At 53.6% G+C, this 20,511-nt stretch overlaps 3 protein-coding genes across 3 annotated transcripts; 1 reads left to right on the top strand and 2 right to left on the bottom strand.

Annotated features, from left to right (window-relative positions):
• Positions 1–428: 428 nt before the first annotated feature.
• On the top strand, positions 429–6,350 carry osgin2 (oxidative stress induced growth inhibitor family member 2). The gene is made up of 6 exons (XM_086155289.1): positions 429–542; positions 2,386–2,478; positions 2,561–2,697; positions 2,784–2,975; positions 3,078–3,169; positions 3,261–6,350. Exons 2-6 carry the CDS (start codon positions 2,412–2,414, stop codon positions 4,435–4,437), a joined length of 1,665 nt encoding a protein of 554 aa, XP_086011415.1. The 5' UTR covers positions 429–542; positions 2,386–2,411; the 3' UTR covers positions 4,438–6,350.
• On the bottom strand, positions 6,306–12,897 carry nbn (nibrin). The gene is made up of 17 exons (XM_086155288.1): positions 12,729–12,897; positions 11,738–11,859; positions 11,239–11,366; positions 11,000–11,159; positions 10,807–10,910; positions 10,531–10,648; positions 10,003–10,193; positions 9,766–9,866; positions 9,562–9,670; positions 9,246–9,463; positions 8,950–9,118; positions 8,344–8,869; positions 8,183–8,248; positions 7,934–8,074; positions 7,734–7,847; positions 7,616–7,665; positions 6,306–6,542 (listed from the first exon to the last, which is right to left on the bottom strand). The coding sequence occupies exons 1-17, from the start codon at positions 12,757–12,759 to the stop codon at positions 6,509–6,511; spliced, it is 2,382 nt and encodes a 793-aa protein (XP_086011414.1). The 5' UTR covers positions 12,760–12,897; the 3' UTR covers positions 6,306–6,508.
• Positions 12,898–14,816: 1,919 nt separating this feature from the next.
• Positions 14,817–16,593, bottom strand: LOC147229694 (prostate-associated microseminoprotein-like). Its single transcript, XM_086155960.1, has 4 exons — positions 16,480–16,593; positions 16,292–16,390; positions 15,117–15,225; positions 14,817–15,040 (listed from the first exon to the last, which is right to left on the bottom strand). The coding sequence occupies exons 2-4, from the start codon at positions 16,386–16,388 to the stop codon at positions 14,866–14,868; spliced, it is 381 nt and encodes a 126-aa protein (XP_086012086.1). The 5' UTR covers positions 16,389–16,390; positions 16,480–16,593; the 3' UTR covers positions 14,817–14,865.
• Positions 16,594–20,511: the final 3,918 nt, after the last annotated feature.

Below are 20,511 nucleotides of genomic sequence, written 5' to 3'. Positions count from 1 at the left end.
CCCTGTGCAGGACACGGGCTGTCCTTTGGAAACGAAACAAACATTCCCGCAGAGACCCCGCAGGTTTGGTCTGCGGGGGGTTCACGGACGCCACGCAGCACCGACACACTGCAGCTCTCCGCGTGGGCGCGCTCCCGCCTGCCGGTGCGGAGAAACAGATGGCGCGCGCAATACCGGCTCGCAATGTGTGTGTGTGTGTGTGTGTGTGTGTGTGTGTGTGTGTGTAAGACACACACGCACTTGCAGCCAAGCCTCCAAACGTCAGTTCCCGTCCGGTCCGGCCTGAATCGGCCGGGGGCAGCACCGCCACCCCCCTCACACACTTACCCACCCACCCACACACACACACACACACACTTCGGATGTGAGTGTATGATGACGACAGAGGCTTGTTTCCTTTTTTCCCCCGGTTTCCCGTGCGCGTAGCCGGCCGGTGCGTGGATCCTCCCCCCCGGCGTCCGCCTATTTATACGCTTCTACGCGCCGCTTTGTGTCGTGATTGCAGGACGCGGCCGGGAGGCGCAGGACCGACGACTACCGCGGTAAGACCCCCCCCCCCCCTTCCGGTGCCCGGTTCCCGGTGCTCGGTGCTCGGTGCCCGGTACCTTCCGCGGCGGGACGGTCCCGAGTCTTTGACCGTGATTACGCGATGATGCTGACGTGCGGCAGCGGGATGCAGGATGGAGGATGCGGATTGTAGGATGCGGGGTTTTGGAAGGAGGATGCAGATTTTTGGTTGTAAGGTTTTAAGAACCACAGCTGGAGGTTGGAGGCTGATCTGAAAGAGGTAGAGGAGCTTCCACAGCGGGTACCAGACCTACATCCAGACCTCCATCCCATAATGATCAGTGACGGAGGCTGAATCCCACCCGCAGGTGCAGTCAGTGTCCCGAATTTCATCGGATAAGAATAGACCAAGTGCTGATGTTTGGTGTCCTAACCTCCTCCTCCTCCTCCACCTGTGAGGGTGTGAGGCCTTCACACACACACTCATCACACCTGCTCCTCAGGTGGACACACCAAGCAGAGAAAACAAATGAACCTCCCTCCTCCTCCTCGCCCACCTTCGGCCTCTTTCATCTCCTTCCCTTTTCGGCGTGAACTTTCTCAAATCGACATGGACCTTACGGTCTGCTCTGTGGCCGGCCGTCTTCTGTGAACCTGCCCAGGAGTTCTTCACCTGAACCGGTCCTCCAGCAGCCCTGTGGGACCTCCTGGCAGATTCACGTCCGGAGAGGAGGCTCTACCTGGTAGAACCAGTGGAACCACCAGGTTCTCCTTGTGCTATTCACGCTTGGGCAGGAAGTAGAGTCAGCACCCTTCAGGACCAGAATAAGGTTCTCACCACCCTTCAGGGTGAGGACATCTGAGACCTCTGGTCCAGTGTTGTGGTTGGTGCAGACCCATCAGCCCCTGCGCCTTCACTGTTGAAAACAAGCTGAGCAGACATGGGTCAGACAGTGTGTGTGTGTGTGTGTGTGTGTGTGTGTGTGTGTTGTGGCTGACCAATGGCAGCAGGCAGACAGGGGTGATTCTAAGGAGAGTGAGGCAGACAAAAGCAGCGTGAGCTGTGTTTTGGTTTGTATGAAAGTGGGGCAAGTGGGCAGTGTTTTGGTCCGGATGGAGGGCGCCACTTTGGCCGGACCCCAGCCTGTGTGTGTGTGTGTGTGTCTGTGTGTGTGTGTGTATAGGCGGCGGCGCTGGGATGGCCCGTCCTGTCAGAGCGCCAGGACCACATTCTCGCCCTGCTGCGGCTGAAAGGGGCGGCAAAGACATAAACAGGCCGGGTGGGATTAGGGTCCACTCGGAGGAGTGATCAGGGGGATTTGCTGCCCGGCGGGCACACAATGGCACTGTCGCATAACACACCCACACACACACACACACACACACACACATGGACACACACCACACACGCTCGCCGGCAGCGTTCCACAACAGACCCGGGCCCATATAATTGTGATTAGCCGCCCCTTTGTGAGCGGCGGTTGACAGGATGGGGGTGTGGCCATGTTGGCGGGACGGCAAGTGCACGGGCCGGGGGGCCATGTTATGTTCTGGCGGGGTGTTTACATGTAGATTTGGGGTCGCCCCCCTCCCCCCCCCCTCCCAGCCGACCCCCGCCCCACCGACGGGTGTGTTTGGGGGTCAGCTGATGACTTTGACCGCAGACAGGAACTAAGCTAGCACGAGACAACAACAACATTGGCACGCCGACACAAAGACAGCGATCCGGTTTGAGCCTGTTCGGACCGTCGGTCCCAGAAAAGTGCGAGCGGCGAGGGACGCGGGGGACAAAAGGAGGCTGCCGGCTGAATGTCCAACGGTACGTCGCGGAAAGATCCGGAACTTTCTTCAAACGGCGGTTCCTCTGTTCCTCCGCAGTGCCGGCACCGGCCCAGGCTGCTGCCATGCCTCTTCTGGAAGAGACCACTCGCCCACAAGAGCACCCTCCCACGCTTCCCGTGGTGATCATAGGTAAACCGCGCACTCACCGAGCGACGCTTCGCGCTGCCGACGTCCCGTCTCTCTTCCTTCACCCCGCGCAAACTCTTTTCAGGCAACGGGCCATCAGGCATCTGTCTCTCCTACCTGCTGAGTGGATACAAGCCCTACTTGGACGCGGGGACGGTCCACCCAAACCCAGTGCTGTTCAGGAAACTGCAAGAGACCAAGCACCTCCCCATCACGGAGCAGGTGCACGAGCCGAGCGCCAGCGGTGCACGTGTGGATCTCCACGTCCGCACGCTCGGGTGAGTTAGCGTTTGTCTTCTTTATTGCAGGATCTGGAGTACCTGAGTGAAGGTCTGGAGGGCAGGTCCAGGAACCCGGTGGCGGTGCTCTTTGACACGCTCCTGCACCCCAACGCTGACTTTGGCTACGAGTTTCCCCCCGTCCTCCAGTGGAGGAGGGACAAACAGCAACACGTCCCCCATCTTGTCCTGGGGAGGGCAACACCAGGAGGCGCCTGGCATGTAGGTTTCCTTCATCCCCAAGGTCTGCTCGATACTCCGTTTTCTTTTTTGGACATTCAATCACCTCATCCCTTTTTTCTCGCCCTTCCTCTTTGTCCCCAGGCAATGGAGGGGTCCATGCTGACTATTAGTCTGGGCATCTGGATGGAGCTTCCAGGGGTCAACTACAGAGACCTGACCAATGGAAAACGAAGGTACAGAGAGGCGATGACCTTAACGGCGAGGCCTCTGCCCACAGGCATTTCGGCCACAAGGACACCTTCTCCTTCTTCTTCTTCTCTCCAGGGACGTAACCAGTGACAGAGCCACTCCGGAGGAGATCTCCTCGTACTACCGCAATTACGTAAAGCTAAAGGGTCTCCAGAAGAATTTTGTTGACAACACCTACGTGACCTCCATCCAGAAACTGTGCCGGGAGCCCGAGGGGGAGGGCCTTGAAAACGGGCACACCGGCCCGGGAGACGGAAGGGTGCATAACGGGGGGAACGAGGGCCTCGAGGTAAACGGGGTTGATGGTGTGAAAGGCGGAGGAGGCGGGGCTCTCTGGGAGGTCCGGGGGTACCAGCAGGTGCAGGACGACACCCACGTCCCTTTCTCCCTGTTCGCCGAGAACGTCGTTCTGGCCACCGGGGCGTCGGATTCACCCGTTCGTCTCGCCGTGGAAGGGGAGGACCTACCTTTCGTGTTCCACAGCATCTCCGACCTGGGCCTGGCCATCAGCCAGAGGAAAGTCGACGCGAACTCCGATCCCGTGCTGATCGTAGGCGCCGGGCTGAGCGCCGCGGATGCGGTCCTGTGCGCCCGCAATAGTAACGTCCGAGTGCTTCACGTCTTTCGGAAGAGGGTGGACGACTCGGACCTCATCTTCAAGCAGTTGCCCAAGACACTCTACCCAGAGTACCACAAAGTCTTCAACATGATGTGCTCCCAGACGTACACCAGCATGGCACCCGCTACCGCTGCCAACCGGCCCCAGACAGCCGGCATCGCCTCGTCGGTTTGCGCCAAGATGTGCCCGAAGCCACAGCTGGCCGCGGCTAACACGGCCGCCGGCGCCGGCCTCTTTCCAGACTACACCAGTTTCCCCGAGCACTGCGTCGTGTCCTTCCAGTCCGACACGAAGTGTCTGCTGCAGGGGAGCAACTCCCTGAAGGCATTCAAGATCTCCATGGCCCTGGTGCTCATCGGGACCAACCCCAACTTGTTCTTTCTGAAGGGCCAGGGCCAGTACTTGGGTCAGGATCCATCGAAGCCCATCTCCTGCAAGCAGAACCCCATCGACATTCACCCGTACACTTTCGAGTGCGCCAACGAGCCGGGGCTGTTCGCCATGGGGCCGCTGGTGGGAGACAACTTTGTCCGATTTTTGAAGGGCGGCGCTTTGGGCATCGCCTCCTGCCTCCTGAAGAGACTGAAGAAGAAAGGAAAGCTCATCGGGAACGGAGGCAACGGCTTCATCTGAGCGGGCCACGGACAGACGGCGAGGACGCCATGTTGGCGGGGGAGCAGATTCCACCTTTGACCAACGGACGTTACGAAGGGGAAACTTCCCTCTTAATGTTTTAACCATTAATGCAGTGTTTTGTTTTTTTTTCTTTCCTTCTCATCAAAGCTATCCTTACAACCTCCAGAGGCCAATCGGATGACGGATGTAAACTCCTTTCAAGACAAACCAGACGGCTTTCACCAATCAGACTTCTCCTGAAGTCCCAAGAGGTCCAAGCTGCCGTGTGCCGATGTTTCCTACCTGGCTATCTAACCTCACGGCTGAACGGGACCTTCAGTTTATCAGGGTTATTTATTCCTTCACGCGGTGTCTTTGGATCTTCTACTAACGACTACGTATCACAGTTCTCGTTCTCTGGGATGCTCAGAACTGCGGACTTCATTCATCTCATCCTCCACGTGTCGTCTCGGAGGCTTCTTCTCGGGCTGCTTCTCGGCCCGAAGCTTAAGATAACTCCTCCTGCCGCAGGAGGTGGATGGAGCAGCATAACTACAGGTTACATAAGTTTAAAAATGACAAAGATCTGACCTATTTCCCAGGTTACGGTGCCAGTGAGGGGCTTTCTATGCAAATACTTCCACTGGCAGATCTGAATGTATTCATGGATGCCTGTTGCTAATTCTACTGTGCGTAATAAGTTTGGATTTCAGCGAACTTGGCAGAGGTTCCAGTCACTGAAAGGCCGCGCTGGGGTGGGATGTTTTTATCCTTGTTGTTTTTGAGCCGGAGATGTTCCGCGGGGACAGCCGGCCCTCACCGGGGGGGGCGTCGGCTGGAGGTCCAACTCGGAGTTAGAAGGAAAAACAAGCGGCCGATGCAGATGGAAGAGGCCCGTTCGGTCCCCGCGCTCGTCCGAAGACAGCGCTCCTCACCAAAGCCTTCAAAACGAACCTCCGGTCAGGTCCACAGCGACGCTTCCTTTGGGGAAGCTGGAAGGCCTTGGGGTTGTCCGGGGTCGACCGGCCCGAGTCAGTATCCTTCTGGGGGAGACAACCTGAAACGGGATGCTTCGACAAACCAAAACAAGAAGTAGAGCATCAAAGTGACCCCATCTATTCACGGTGAACCAGATCACCTGAAGTTTCTAAACCACAAGGAAACACGCAAAGCCGCTCGGTATCACCTCACCCTCGGGTCCAGCTCACGGTCCTCGGAGTCCTCAGACTCGCTGTGAGCCGGTGGTTCTTCATCCACGCTCCTTCCCTCTCGGCGTTTGGAAGTCAGACCGTTTTTTTCCACCTCCATCTTTGTCTAACTTTGACTATGTTCGTCTTAGACTAACAGGGTAGTTTTATGCTAATGGAAGTTTCTGTAAACAAATAAGTTTATTAGCGAAAACCAAACGTTGTCGCCGGTGATTTTACATCCACTTCAGCAGTTCTTCTTCTTTCACTGCGGAGTACTGAGCAGATATTTGAAATACTGAGGAGGGTCCACTCCGAGACCGATCATCTGACAGGGGTCGACCTCCAGACCGCCTGAGAGGAACCTCTCCCAGACCATCTGTCTGAAGCATGTGTGCATTTAAAACCTTCTCAAGGACTCTAGAAAACAAGTTGGGTCGCCTCTGAAGGCCAGTCTTCTCGGCTTCACTCAGATGGTCCAGGCTCAGGTCCTGTGAACACCAAGGAGCTGCCTGGATCCGGGATTTGCGCGGCGATGGCGCCCTTAGATATTCGCCGCTCAAACCGGACACCGGGTAACGCCGGCGTGTCTCCAGGTTGGGTCTGCGGGAGGACGTTTGCTGAACACCTGAAGCTCCTGTCACCTGCTCGGGCAGGAACCCGCTTGCTCTGAAGCACCACAGAGACTCGCTGCTCCTGTACAGCTGAAGAATTTTTAATGTTTTGTATGCCATATTTTTTATTATTGACAAATAAAACAAAAAAAAAAAAAAAAACACCAGACACTTGCTGGGCACGTGAACGCATCGCGTCCGAAACGGTGATTAGAAATGTTCTGGAACTTTCAGGGACTCTTCTCAGGCTGACCTGCTGCCCCAGGAGGACACCATGGGGGAAGAAGGTCATCTTCTCCGTCTGACTTTGGTGGGGTTGTACCTGCGGTCACACACACACACACACACACCAGTGAATCTCTGGGCTACTTTGGGATGGGCTTTTAACATTCCCGCTGGAGGGTCCTTCAGTGTCCTTGGAGACATTCAGAACAAACACAAACAGCCGTAAAGCTGTTTGAACAGTTGAGAGCAAACAGGCTTCCATAAACCTTGTCCGGACTCCTGGTGTCCACCACTGTAGATCACCCGCCTGTTTTCTTAGCAGCAGAGTCTGTTCCCTGGCCACGCATGACTGACCGGCTATGAGTCAGTGATCAAACAGCTCAGCCCTGACACACACACACACACACACACACACACACACACACACACACACACACACTATCTCAGACTGCCTCTTCTGCTTTGTCAAAGACAACACGCCACGAGCAGCTTTGCTAGGTTACATCACCCCTGTTGCCGTGGAAACCCAAAGTGATGGGCGAATGCCCGAGTTCGCGTTGCTGACCTGGGAGACGACGGCCCGCTATGAGTCAGCTGGTGACATGATGGGACCCCGGACCTGGAGATCTAAAGATCCCAGAAAGGAGGCGGGGCTTAACCTGCCCATCACAGACACCCAGCCATTTCATCCACACCTCCAGCTCTGAACATTGGGGACCCCAGGGAGAAGATGGAGAGAACCCAGAAAGAACACAGGGGAGCCCAAGAAGAACATGGGGAAAGCCCTGGGAGAACGTTGGCAAACCCAAGGAGAACATTGGGGAACCCAGGGAGAACATGGGAAGAACCCAGGGAGGACATTGGGGAACCCAAGGAGAACATGAGGAGAATCCAGGGAGAACGTTGGCAAACCCAAGGAGAACATTGGGGAACACAAGGAGAACATGGGAAGAACCCAGGGAGAACATTGGGGGACCCAAGGAGAACATGGGAAGAACCCAGGGAGAACATTGGGGAACCCAAGAAGAACACGTGGAGAACCCAGTTCCCGGGGTTCAACCCAGGACCGAGGTTGCTGAGAAGAGGGCGAGAAGTTCATGCCGGGAACTTCTGCCCCAGGCCTCGGTAGACCGGTGGAGACCATGAGGAGCACCAGATCCAGATTCTCACCTGAACAGCTCGTCCCCCTGAGACTCCTCCAGGCGGGTTTGACGCTCCTCCTGGAAGAAACCACAAGGTCAGATCCTAAAGGCCCCAAGTCAGGGGTCAGGGGTCAAGGATGGGGTACCTCAGCTGTGTCCTTCAGCCATTCGTCCAGGTCGGAGTTCTTGCCCCGGAGGTGAACCAGCAGGTCAGCTCCTCTGACGACGTGCACAGAGCCGCTGCTTCCAGGAACCCAGGCCTACCAGGGGCAGAAGATCAGTTGGAGGTTCTTGATCTGGGAGAAGGAACCCCAGCAGATGTTTCCGGGTGGAGTCTCAACCGCACCTTGCTGAAGGCCTTGTAGTTCTTGGTGGAGCAGTTTGTTTTAGCCAACTGGGGTTTGGTTCTGGGTGAAGCTCCAACAGTCAGGGATCTGAACTCCACCAACACCAACTTCTTCGGAAGGTCCTCGTCGACTTTATACTCCTGAAAAGAAACGACTAGTTGAGCTTCTCTCCAGGAGACCCCGAGGGGCCAAGAACTCTTCAAGTCCTGATCTTCACATCATCTGCCGGAGGAGCGAGGACAACTCACCTCCTCCTCCTGTTTGATGGTGAAGGATCTGGGGAGATCTCCTCGCTTGCCCGCACCTGCTGAGACCTGTCAGAAGGTGAGAGTGTGACCGAGGAGTTGGTGCTGAAGTTCTGTCCTCCACCCAGATCTCCTCTCCATGGAGGTCAGCCTTCCCTCCTCACCTCAGTGGACGGGGCCCTGCAGGCTCTGGGCGGCGGGGAGCAGGTCCTTCCAGCAGATGGTGCTGCACCTTCTGGCCCGAGCTGCTCCATGCTGATGGAGGACACCTGCAGCTGAGGTTTGGGGCTGAAGCTCCTGCGGGCCTCGGGTTGGGGCTTCGCTCTGGGTTCTCCGAGGCCGAGCCGAGGCCTCTTGCTGGAGGACGGAGCCTCCGGAGGGTCCGAACCCGAGGGCCCGGCTGCTGGTTCACAGAAGTCCATGTCCTCAGACATCAGGGACTCCAGCTCCTCCAGATCCCCTAGATCCTCTATCTCCTTCCTCTTCCTGCTCTGCGGCTCCGTCCAGCCGGAGCGGAGAACCTGGTCCGATGGAACTTCTGACCTTCCCAAGAACCCATCAGGTGCAGGTGAGGCTGAAGGACCTCTGCTTTGACGTGAACCTACATCTGCAGGCTCCTTCACACCGACCGAGTCCATTGCCAGATGTTTGGGTTGTGACATCTGGGCACTGAGCTCGTCCTCCAGAGGCCTGGGAGAAGAACAGCGTGGTGAACATCGCCGGGTCTTCAGACTCCCCAATGTGAACGTGTGACTTTTAGAAGACAGTACCTTTTCTTGGGGACGGGCTGGAAGAAGCTGGTCAGGGTGGCCTGCTTCTGCGGGGACATCTGAGGAGAGCTTCTGTGCTTCTGCGGGGAGGCTCTTTGTGGGAAGGTCTTCACGCCACCGCTGGTCTGGGGCCAGAACCTCGGGGACTTCAGAGGACTACTGATCCCACCTGAGACCGAGGAGAAGGTTCCATTCAAGAACATTCATAGCTTCACCCGATGCAGGACACACCCGGGCTCCTGGATGAAGACCAGATCATCATCATGAAGGTGGATTAGAGCACCGAGGACCTGCACCTTTAGGTCTGGTCTCCAGCTTCTGGCATGTGGACTCCATGCTTTCCGAGAGGCCGAGTGACGAGCTCACGCTTTCTGGCACCACGGACTGGGTGGAGATCTTCTGAGCTGAGGGTCTGGCGGCGACGGGTCCACCGGAATCCAGGTTCTGCCTCGTCTCCGGGGTCTCCTGGGTCTCTCCTACCGTGAAGAACCCGGGAACCTCCTGAAGGTTGAACCTGGTAGAGAGGGATCACATGGAGGGGCAGAAAGATCAGACGATGAATGTGATCTTTTTGAAGTGTGTGTGTGTGTGTGTGTGTGTGTGTGTCCGTACCTTGGAGTCTCCTCCGTGTTGACAACGTATGCTGTGATGTTCTGCGTTGCTGCCGGCAACACTGTCTCGTCGACCGCTGTGCTCTGGGATAGAGAAGCCCCTAGAAGTCCTAGAAGATGGCATCGGGGCCCACAGAAGGTCAACAGGAAGTGGCGACGGCGGTCACAGGAAGTGGCGGCGGCGGCAGCATGCAGGCTCCCTCACCTGGGCGCGGAAGCTGAGCGGAGGGGTTGCAGTACTGGTCACGGGAGGCGTAGACGGCGGCAAGACCGATTTCAGACTCGCTGATGACTCGGAGGCCTCGTCTGTCAGGAGAGCAGAGGAGGATCAGATCATCTGGAGGTCCCGGTCAGGACGACCACGTCACCGCAGGAGGTGGACCTTCTGCTCTGAACCCCTCTGGACTTTCTACCAAACATCTAAATCGAGCGGACTGCCGACCTCTGAACGATGCTTCTGACGGAGCTGGTCCACTCCGCCGCCGAGGAGGTCAGCGCGTTGCCGGGGCCGCCGGACGCCACGTCCACCACGCAGCTCTGAGGAGACTCCAGCAGGTCTCTGGGGAGGAGGCCCTCTTCTAGGAGCTCACTCCGCCCGCCTCCAAACCCCACCGCTGCACTCAGGCGCTTCAGCTGGAACGCACAGGCAGAACCTTCAGAGAAGAACGGCTCAGCAGACGTGGACACTGCCTGCCTTCCACTACTTTTCCCTTCTTCAGGTGTGAAACGTTCCTCTGAAAACCAGGAGCTCCACATTTTGAAGGCCCCTGAAATGCTCCCTGGTTCCTTCGGGTCGTGATGGAAAGTGGTTCCTTCAGACCTTTAAAGCCTCTGACAACAAGGTCTTCATGTCCATCTCGTGGCTGGAGTACAAGCCGGACTGTGAACATCCCTGCTGAGGAACACCTCTGTCTGGTCCTCTATCTCCATGGAGATGCTTCCTGTGGAGGTGACGCGGCGGCCGGCCCACCTGTTTGGCGCTGAGGAAGACGAAGGTGGTTCCTTCGAACAGCTGCCTGCGCTGAAGAACCTGGCCCAGCTTCACCTCCTCCTTGTCCAGACTGGGCTCGTCCACCTCAGGGCAGAAACTGGAGAAACGGCAGAGGACATGGACTTCAGCTCAGGACGCTGTGGACCTTCTGACCCGACCCCAAGAGCGGAGAAGAACCTCCACCAGAGGACCTTCTCGAGGAGGAGGAGGAGACTTCGTGGCCGCAGGTGGAACCGAAGGTCCACAGCTTCCTACCTCTGGGCTGTGGGTGGAGAGGTCTTCTGCTGGACGGCTCTGCTGAACTCCGAGAAGAACTCTGGCTTCACGATGGGACGGCAGCACAGCAGAGCGGAGATGGTCTGATGAACACACACACACACACACACACACACACACTCGGTCATGGAGGAGTAGGCCGTGTCCATGGTGCCACGGACCTTCTGGAGACCTTGATGGTGACTTTGACGCTGGTCATGACCAGGTGGGTGCAGTCGTGGCTCCAGGCGTTCACCAGCCTCCCGCCCACGGCCTGCAGATCCCTGGACAGCCGCGCCTTGGCCTCCTGGTCCAGACAAGAAGAACACACCACCGCATTCTGCCGCTCCACTCTGGAGATGCAAGGAAGTCAGAGGTCAAAGGTCGCAGAGATCGCCTCTGCTGACTTGCGGGACGGTTCCGCCGACTGACCTGAATTTGGCCTGGAACACCCCGAAGGTGAGAAGGTCCCCGGGCTCCAGGCTCACGGCCCGGTCTTCTGCCAGACGCTGGCCGTTGACGACGGTGCCGTACTTGGAGGTGTCCTTCACGCTCAGGGTCTGGACATCATCCAGTCAAAGAAAACACATCTCAAGGTCAGAACCCAGCTGGAGGGTCTGAGGAACATCTGACCACTGAGCAGCGAGGGGACGTGTTATGGACATTGGCCAGCAGGGGGCGCTCCAACAACACTGATTTCTACCAGAACATCCAAACGCTGAAGGTCAGATACGTGGTCGGACCTCCAGACACTTCAGGAAGGTGTCGGAAGAATAAGAACACCGAAGCTCTCTTTGAGGTTTGTATCTCAGTGGCTTCCGGATGAAGCCACATGTCCTAAAGAAGGTGGTAACCTTCTGAGGCTAACTGAAGTTCATCCATCCGTGGACCTTCTCTAACTCTGGACCTGAAGGAGAGCGGATGTTGTCACCTGCTCGGTGGCGCTGAGCAGAGCGTGGACCCGGCTGATGGACTGATCGTTGGCCAGGAGGACATCGCAGTTCTTGCGCCCGACCACGTGGTCCCTGCCCGGGAGGAGGAAGTGGGTCTCACCTGCCATTAAAGATCAGCAACTCACTCCATGATGGACGTCTGGTAGGAACTATCTCCAGATGGAGCAGATAGTCATCTGATCCAGATGTTCATATCAGCAACACCAGATTAGCACCCTATCAGCCTAGCATATCATCATAACACCAGATTATCAGATAACATGATATGAATATGCAATTTTCATGCCATAATCTCAGATTATCATCAGATTATAACTTTTTGTCTGAAATGCACTTTTTGTAAGTCCCTTTGGATAAAAGCGTCTGCCTAATGACTGCAATATAATTTAAATGTAATGTAATCATATTAGCATGATCATATCAAATGATCACGATATCAAATTATCATAAACCATCATTTTATCAGATTATAATGCGATGATAATCACATGATCAACTTCTCACATGATATCAGATTATCATATTAACATGTTATTCCAAATGACTGCAAGCGCTATACAAATCATATGTATTATTATTATTATTAATATAATTTAAATGTAATGTAATCATATTAGCATGATCATATCAAATGATCATGATATCAAATTATCATAAACCATCATTTTATCAGATTATAATGCTATGATAATCATATGATCAACTTCTCACATGATATCAGATTATCATATTAACATGTTATTCTAACATAATACCAGATTATCACGTGATTGTATAATAATCTTATGATCAGGTAATCCCTATCTGACGACGTGCACCAAGCTGCATATGTGTGTGTGTGTGTGTGTGTGCACGTTTCACGGATCCCCATTCGCACCAGTCGAAGATATTGATAGGTGATAAATTGTGATCGGATTTCTTCTCAAACTCCACGGTGTTTTGATGACGTCATCCCGGTACCGGGTTTACCTGCGGGTTCCAGCGGCGCCAGGATCCACATGGTGCGGGGCGGCGGCGGCGGCGGGAGCCTCCACTCGACCAGGAAAGCTTGCAGGAGAAGCAAGAGCAAAGTTCAGGGGAGTTTCGATTCTCCAGGTTCCTCTTGACGTCCAAACCCCGCGTCCGCCCGTTCTTCTTCGTAGATCCAGAGCAGCGGGTGAGTTACAGGCCGGCGCTCAGCAGCGCCCTCTAGTGGCCTGGAGGGGAACTGCTCATTTCAGTGACAAGGAAGCGATAAGAATAAGAACAACTTTATTTATCCCGAAGGAAATTGTTGTGCCAGGGTTACAAGAAAAACATGATAAAAGTAGAAAATTGTATAAACAGTAAAAAAAAAGGGGGAGAATAAGAAATACAAATAAATGGCAGATGATGTCTCCACCCTCCTCCGCAGGACACTAAACACCGAACGGTTTTATTTCTCCTCTTCCGTGAACAGCCCCTCTTGCCTCTTTTCTACTCTGGCTCTGTATTTATAAGAAGCCCACTATCTTCTGAGGACCTCTGCAGGTGCTTCACTACTTTTTAAATTAAATCAGTGCAAATGAGGGCCTTGTTCGGATTGTGAAGGAAAACACCTGGCTATTGATCTTGTGACGAGGCGCTGTTAATTATTTATCCAAACCAGAAACACCAGCCTCCTTCCGGAGTACATCGTCCTCCTGCATGTTCTTGCACGTCAAGGAGGACGTCTGTGGGTGCAACTCTGTCCTGTTTGTACGGTTTCCTCTCACGTGTCCAAGGCGGATTTGCATCTTATTGTTTCTGAAGCGCCTGTTTATTTTAACTATATCCTAGCAATGAACAAGCTCTCTGTTGTGTGAAGATCTCGGATCAACCGGTCCCTCAACTCCAGATCTCCCTCCTGGACACAGTGCAGGAGCTCACCTGCAGCCGTCAACGAGGAGAAACCAGGAGCAACCAGACCTCCTGTGGAGCTGGAGATCTGCTCCGTTAATAATCCCCCATTCATCCACTGAGCTAAACCTCATCATAATCTTCACCTCCTTTAACTCCACCACCCCCCCAGCACTTTCCTGGTGTGTGTGTGTGTCTGTGTGTGTGTGTGTGTGTGTGTGTGTGTGTGTGTGTGCTCCACCCTCAGGGCCTTTGCTTCCACGCGGAAGAACTGATCCTCATGTCCTTTTTGTTTAGAATCCAAAGTCCACTCACAGATGCTTCTGCAGGCTCCGCCCCCTGCACACAGGCCCCGCCCCCTGCACACAGGCTCCGCCCCCTGCACGCGGTGCCACCCTTGCCCTCCTGTGGCACTCCTTTGGCAAAGAAGAACCCTCCTCTGACGTGTGTTTACCTGGATCCCACTTCCTGGTCTTGCTTCCTGGAGATGTCCAGCTCTTCTGGAGTTCAGGATGCAGGAGCTTCATCCAGGGATCTGAGATTTGAAGAAAGGGTCTGACCTTCATGTCTCTTTCATAGTTTTCCTAAAAACACCTGTCCAATCATTTATTAGACCGGCTGGAGGCCCTTATCTCCAAGAAAGCTCCTAGTTAGCGTTAGCTTAGCTGCTCTGCTGAGGACCAGGGGAACTTATAAGTGGAGTGGAGGTAGGAGTACACAGGTAGACAACAAAAGAGTGGCAGATGATGAGAGTGGAGTCACACAGCAGAAGATGGTGGCTTGTGCACATCTAAAACATGTTTTTTAGAGAAGAGAAGCCAGACTGAGATGCTTCTCGTGGAGGAAAGAAGGATAGCAGGAGGTCCAGAGGAAGACTAGAGAGAAGATTTATGGATGCAGTGGAACAGGACATGAAGTTAGCTGTGCTATTAGCATGTAGCTGTTAGCTGTTAGCTGTTAGCGCTACTGGTCCCAGGTTCCTCCCCAGTGAAGGGCAGTGCTTCCCCCTGGGGGGACGCTGGGTTTGAGGAGATCATCTGAAGAGTGGTCCAGACCTCCTCTGGATGGGTCTCCATGAATACCACCTGTCTGGACCGAACTTCTTCAGCCGGCGTTGCCCCCCCCCCCCCCCCCCCATCAAAACAGCAAGTGATACAAATCAGCACGGCAACAGAGCAGTTATTAGACCTCAGGGTTTTATTTAATGTGAAGCTGTCAGGAGCCTTCCAATCCACCTCGGGTGGTCTTCTCAGAACAAGGGGTCATTATCAGACCTCCAGGGCTGGTCCACTGCAGGTCGCAGGCGCCCTCGACCCCAGAGGCAGGGCAGCTTCCTGTTGGCCCTCATCACCGCCACGCTCGTGCAGGAGTCCGGTTTCTGGATGATCTCGCACCACTCGGGGTAGTCCACGGGTCTGGAGCCCCTGCAGGAGAAACCCGCGGGTCAAGAAGCTGCATCCCAGGGGAGAAGAACCCACCTGAGATCCGGAGCAGGCTCACCGGTCGCAGCAACCCACGCCGAAGGGCTCCATGCAGACGCACTGGTAGCAGTCGCCGGTCAACCAGCTCTCTCCTATCCCATAAACCCGGCCCAGATGTTCACAGCTCCCTGGAAGCAGAGCCATCAGGAGGTCAGACGGGCCTCTTACAGCACCTTCTCCGACGGGAGGAGCGCCGTGGGGAGGAGGGCAGTGAGTCCTCCAGAAGGTCAGACAGGAAGCCACCTCCATGTTCTAAGCAGACCTTCGTCTCCATGGAGACGGGGCCTCAGGGTTTGTCCTCTATGTGGGCAGCAGAGAGCATGGGAAAACCAGGATGGAGGTAAGGATTTGGATCCTGCTTGTATTGTACGCACACACACACACACACACACACACACACATACACCGGCAGTTAGCATCAAAGCTAAGCAGTTAGCATTAAAATAAGTGTGTGTAGCATCCAAACCAAAATCCACTGAATGATCCCTTAAACTAGGAATGTCCAAAGTCCAGCCTGTGGGCCGAATGCGGCCCGTGTTCAAATCTGCACCGGACCACAGCATCTGTCATAAAACAATCTTTTATTCGTATAAAATATAAAAATAAAATCGAATTTGATCTGGCAGCCGGATCTGAGGCTAAAACTGAAACAATAAAAAACACAGCATTTCTCTTTTTTGATGATGAGTAAAACAAGCATTCATATGTTCTGAATAATATCACTATTATTATTTTAATTTCCTGTTCTCATATTTTGAATTTATAAGTTCATAGTGAGCATTTAATAATGAATAATAAGTAATGTTTTAAATCAACCTAGATATGTTTAGTGTTTCTGAAAGTATTTTTTTCCACATTTTATGTGGAATTGAGTGATTCGGGTCTAAAGTTTAGATTTGCGTTTCCTGTTAAGACATGAAAAGTTTGGGCTTTCCAATAAATAAAAAAAAAAAAAATTGTGAAATATTTCATTTGCATTTAATGTTAACGGTTTAAAGAATGTCAAGCTGAACGGTCGGCCTTCACACATTTACTCCTGATGGAGATCCAGACCCAGAACTGATCCATCTCCATCACCGCTGGCCGCTGTGTGAAGGTCCTCCAGACGCAGTGAGAGGTACGTGATGGAGCAGAACGTCCAGCGCACCACACACTCTACATCACGTGCACGTCCATGAAGCCTTTTCTTCCTACCTTTGGTGTTGAAGAAGCACTCGCCGCTGTTGTAGACGCAGAAGCAGGGCACGCCGGCGCCGAGGACCAGCAGCAGCGCCAGGAGAGCAGCCGCCATCCCTGAGAGGAGCGGCGAGAAGAAGGAGGCGTCAGCGGTGGGAGAAGGTCCACCTCCTCCTCCAGCCGGGACATGAGGAGCATCATCTCACCTGCACCGGAGCTTCTAGCAGGTCACGCAGAGTTGCCTCCTGCTTTCCTTCACGGTCTCCTTTTCCTCGCAGCTCCGACTGATGCTCCGATCTTCTCCGACCCCGGCGTATTTATAACCCCCTCAACATCTCATCATCATCTCCACGTAGATCTCCCACCTTCGCCCCCCCCGCCCCTCCGTGCACCCAGCCATTGTCGTCGTTCGTTTGCATGCATGCGAGAGGGAGGCGCACACACACACACACACACACACACACACACACACACACGTTCAGCTGCATCCCTCCGGTGAGCAGATTGTCTCCAGAGTACACAGTGTGAACGCTCTCAGATAACATTTGTCTCTGTGATTAGCAACATCTCAACAGGGGACACCAGTTCACACACATACAGCCCAAATATGTGTGTGTGTGTGTGTGTGTGTGCGTGTGCATTTGACCTCTTGACCCCTGCACACCATCTAGCTGATCTATTTGGCATGAGGAACAGATGGAGAATCGAGAGAGGATTGAGGAGGACACGGTCAAATGTGAAACCAAGTTCTTTTCATCTTTGATTCCATCAGATCTCCACCTCCTGCTCCTGTTGTTCTTATTTCTGTGACAGATGTGCGTGTGTGTGTGTGTGTGCGTGTGTGTGTGTGTGTCCTGCCCCCTGCACCTCCCCTGGATCCCAGCTAACGAAGGTCCGGAGGTCGTCCTATCTCCATTTAATGAAGGATGCTTCCATTAAACGCGACTAATGACCGCCGTCTCCACGCACATCAGTGACCTGATCCGATTTAACTTCTCCTCTGACTCATCCTGAAGGTATACGCCTCTGAAAATAGTCTCACGTCATCCAGGCCTCTCCTGTGTGTGTGTGTGTGTGTGTGTGTGTGTGTGTGTGTGTGTGTGTGTGTGTGTGTGTGGGTACATTGATGGAGCTTGGCCTTTTGTCACAGGTGATTTCTTTGTTCTGTTTTCTTGCTGTTTGTTTGAAGGGTCTGGTTTGAGACCTCTGATAGCACACACACACACACACACACACACACACACACACACACACACACACACACACACACACACACACGCACACACACACGCACGTGCAGCTCATCACCACAGTCCGGCCCGCAGCCATATTCTTCACAGATGTGATGTATGGAGGTCTGGATCATCTAACCACCTCTAGAGGTATCTGAGATCCTGCTGAAGCTGAAATTTGCTTTGTATTTGTATATTCGTGTGTGTGTGTGTGTGTGTGTGTGTGTGTGTGTGGTGCCTGTGCCTCGGTCCTTCAGCGCTCAGTCTTCTTCTCCATGCATCTTCTAACCGAGCATCTCGTATCAGAGAGCTCTGCAGGGAGGTTCTTCGTTCCTCCTCCACATGTTGTGCACCACCGGCTCCTCAGAGACCAGGAGAAGCTCCTCAGAGACTTTTTCGTCCTGGTTGAGGCTCCGTCGCGTTTCCATGACGCCCAGACGGCGATGGCTCAACAGCATGGAGGAGAACCTTCATGTCGGAGCATCTGATCACCTGAGTGTGTGTGTGTGTTATATAATATCTATCCATATATTCCATGTATGTACCAGAGACGTTGTTTTTTTCTGAGAAGGACGGCAGTAGAAGTTCTCCAGGTGCTTCCAGCAGGCCAGTGGCTGCGCTGATTGTCTGGCTGCCCCGTTAATGAGCCGTTCCATACGAGGCACCATTAAGAAGGACCTCATTAGTTTGATGAGCTTATTAATCCTCACATGACCGATGCCGTCTTCCACCCAGTGACTCTGTATGCTCGCAATGCCGTGAGAAGAAGAAGAAGAAGAAGAAGAAGGAGGGGGACGTGTCCTCGGCCAACAGCGGATTGTCTCAGCGCAGGGGAAGATTAACAGTAATTTTCAGGCTAAGAGCAGATGGCTGACGTCTGCAGCGGCCATGAGTCATCACGTTTCTCTCGCTCCTGTTCTCCTCACCTTCACCCGATCTGTGGACTGTACAAGGACAGGGTAGAGAACCCTAGACCTCCTGAATTCCATGGAAGCATACAACTCTCGTCCTCTCCCCCGATGGGGAACCACACTCTGACGCACCTGGACACCACCTACGGGCCAATAATGAAACGGTACGCGGCTGGCACCAGGACTGTAAAGGTGCTGGTCCATTGTTGCTGACTGGAAACTCTTGGAAGAAGACATTGGAGACAACGTTGAAGGTTTTTCTGGTTGTGTTACGGACTATGTAACATTCTGTGAGGACAACATTGTCCCAACCAGAAAAGGGCTGTTGCTTCACAGACACTAAGCCATGCATCAGGAAGGCCTCCGAAACAGGACGACGAGAGGCTCCGTGGCCAAAGACCATCACAACCTCAGGGCTGTTCAGACGCAGCTGATGAAGAAACTGAGAGAAGGCAGGTGCAACTACAAGGAGAAGGTTGAGGCCAAGATGGGACAAAAGAACACAAAAGAGGTCTGGAGTGAGATGGAGAGGATTACAGGCTAAGGGAAAGCTGCATTTGGAGTCAAAGGTAGCCCAGACTTTGCTGCAGAGCTAAGCTTCAGTAGGTTTGGGTGAATCTGGAGCCCATCCCCACCTCTTGTAGGCTCAGCTCCACCCCCCATTAACATCTGACCCCCACAACCCTGGCCTCACCCCAACCACCAGCCAAGAGCAGAGGGAGTCCTCCAAGGTGAGGCAGAGTCAAGCCAGACGCCGGACAACATCAGCGCCAGGATCGTCAGGGTGTGTACCAGGCAACTTGATGGAGTCTGGCAGCACCTCTTCAACCTCTCTCGGAGGGTGTTGAGGGTACCTGACCTCTGGAAGACCTTTTGCATTGTCTCAGTACCAAAGAGAGGACATCCACTGCTCTTAGTGTCCAAAAGCTAGTGGCAACTCCCAAATGACACTGAGGTCATTTGGGAGTTGTCCTCCAGCACCTGAAGGAACGGCTATCTGCTTTCCTGGACACCCTGCAGTTTGCGTCCAGGCTGCACATTGGTGTTGAGGACACGATCATCTTCCTCACACACAGGGCCTTGTCCCATCTGGAGGTCGCAGGAGGCGCTGTGTCCCTTCAACTGCCTCCTGAGAGGCAAGCTGCTGGGTAAGCACCTTCACCCTCACGTCCCTGCCTGGATCTTGGACTACATCGGTGGACGGTGGCAGTATGTCAGAGTGGACGGTAGCACCAGAGAGCCCCAAGTCACTGTCCTGTCTCTGTTCCTCTTCACCCTCGTCACCTCCGACTTCCAACTCTGGTTCTTCCCACCTCCAAAAATTCTCTGATGACTCCTCCATAGTTGTATGCATCAAGAACGATGAGGAGTGCCGAGGTCTGATTCACCATCCAGGGTGAGGAAGTGGACATGGTGGACTCACACAAGCGCCTTGAGGCCCACTTTAAACTGGAGCGGACACATAACACAGCTGCCCTCTACAGGAAGGAGAAGAGCCCATCAGCTACCACAAGCTAGCCCTTGCAGAAAATGAGCCAGAAACAAAGGTCACAGGAGACCTTTTTCGGGAGGAAACGAACTTGAACTGGTCCACGGGAACTTTTTCATGCATAAAACTGGTCCTTGGTACAAAAAAAAGTTGGGGACCCATTTTAGATTTCCTGTTTTAAGCCTTTAAATCCACTTCTAACCTGCTAGTGTATGGTATTACTTACTGGCCAGTCTGTGCACTAAAGTGGACAAAAAAACACTGCTGCTCTATGTTCAAATTCAAATGATATATTTATACATTTCAGGTTTTATGTTGTTAATTCAGTCATCCAGTACCAGTATCTCCATGCACTTTATATGGTTTAAGTTAGTCTTTGATTATTGTGCTCTTCACCGGTAATATTAAAGCTGATTTTGAATTTTGAACTTTGAATTTTGAACCACTATCAGTCCCTTCCTGCCTTTAGTGCACTTTTATCATTTCTTCTTTTCAGAACGAGAACAGATTGCTGACATCTGCAGCCGCCGTGAACCACGGCAACCAGGAGGCTTCATTCACTTCAGGATACACGGAGCTGAGCACAGAAGGACCAAGTCACAGGCA

Source organism: Fistularia commersonii, chromosome 11, assembly GCF_037954325.1.
Source record: "Fistularia commersonii isolate RoL2024-O1a breed Wild chromosome 11, RoL_Fcom_v1.0, whole genome shotgun sequence".
Taxonomy (NCBI): Eukaryota; Metazoa; Chordata; class Actinopteri; order Syngnathiformes; family Fistulariidae; genus Fistularia; species Fistularia commersonii.
The sequence above is the reverse complement of the archived record's forward strand: the minus strand, read 5'-3'. Positions and strand labels throughout refer to the sequence as shown.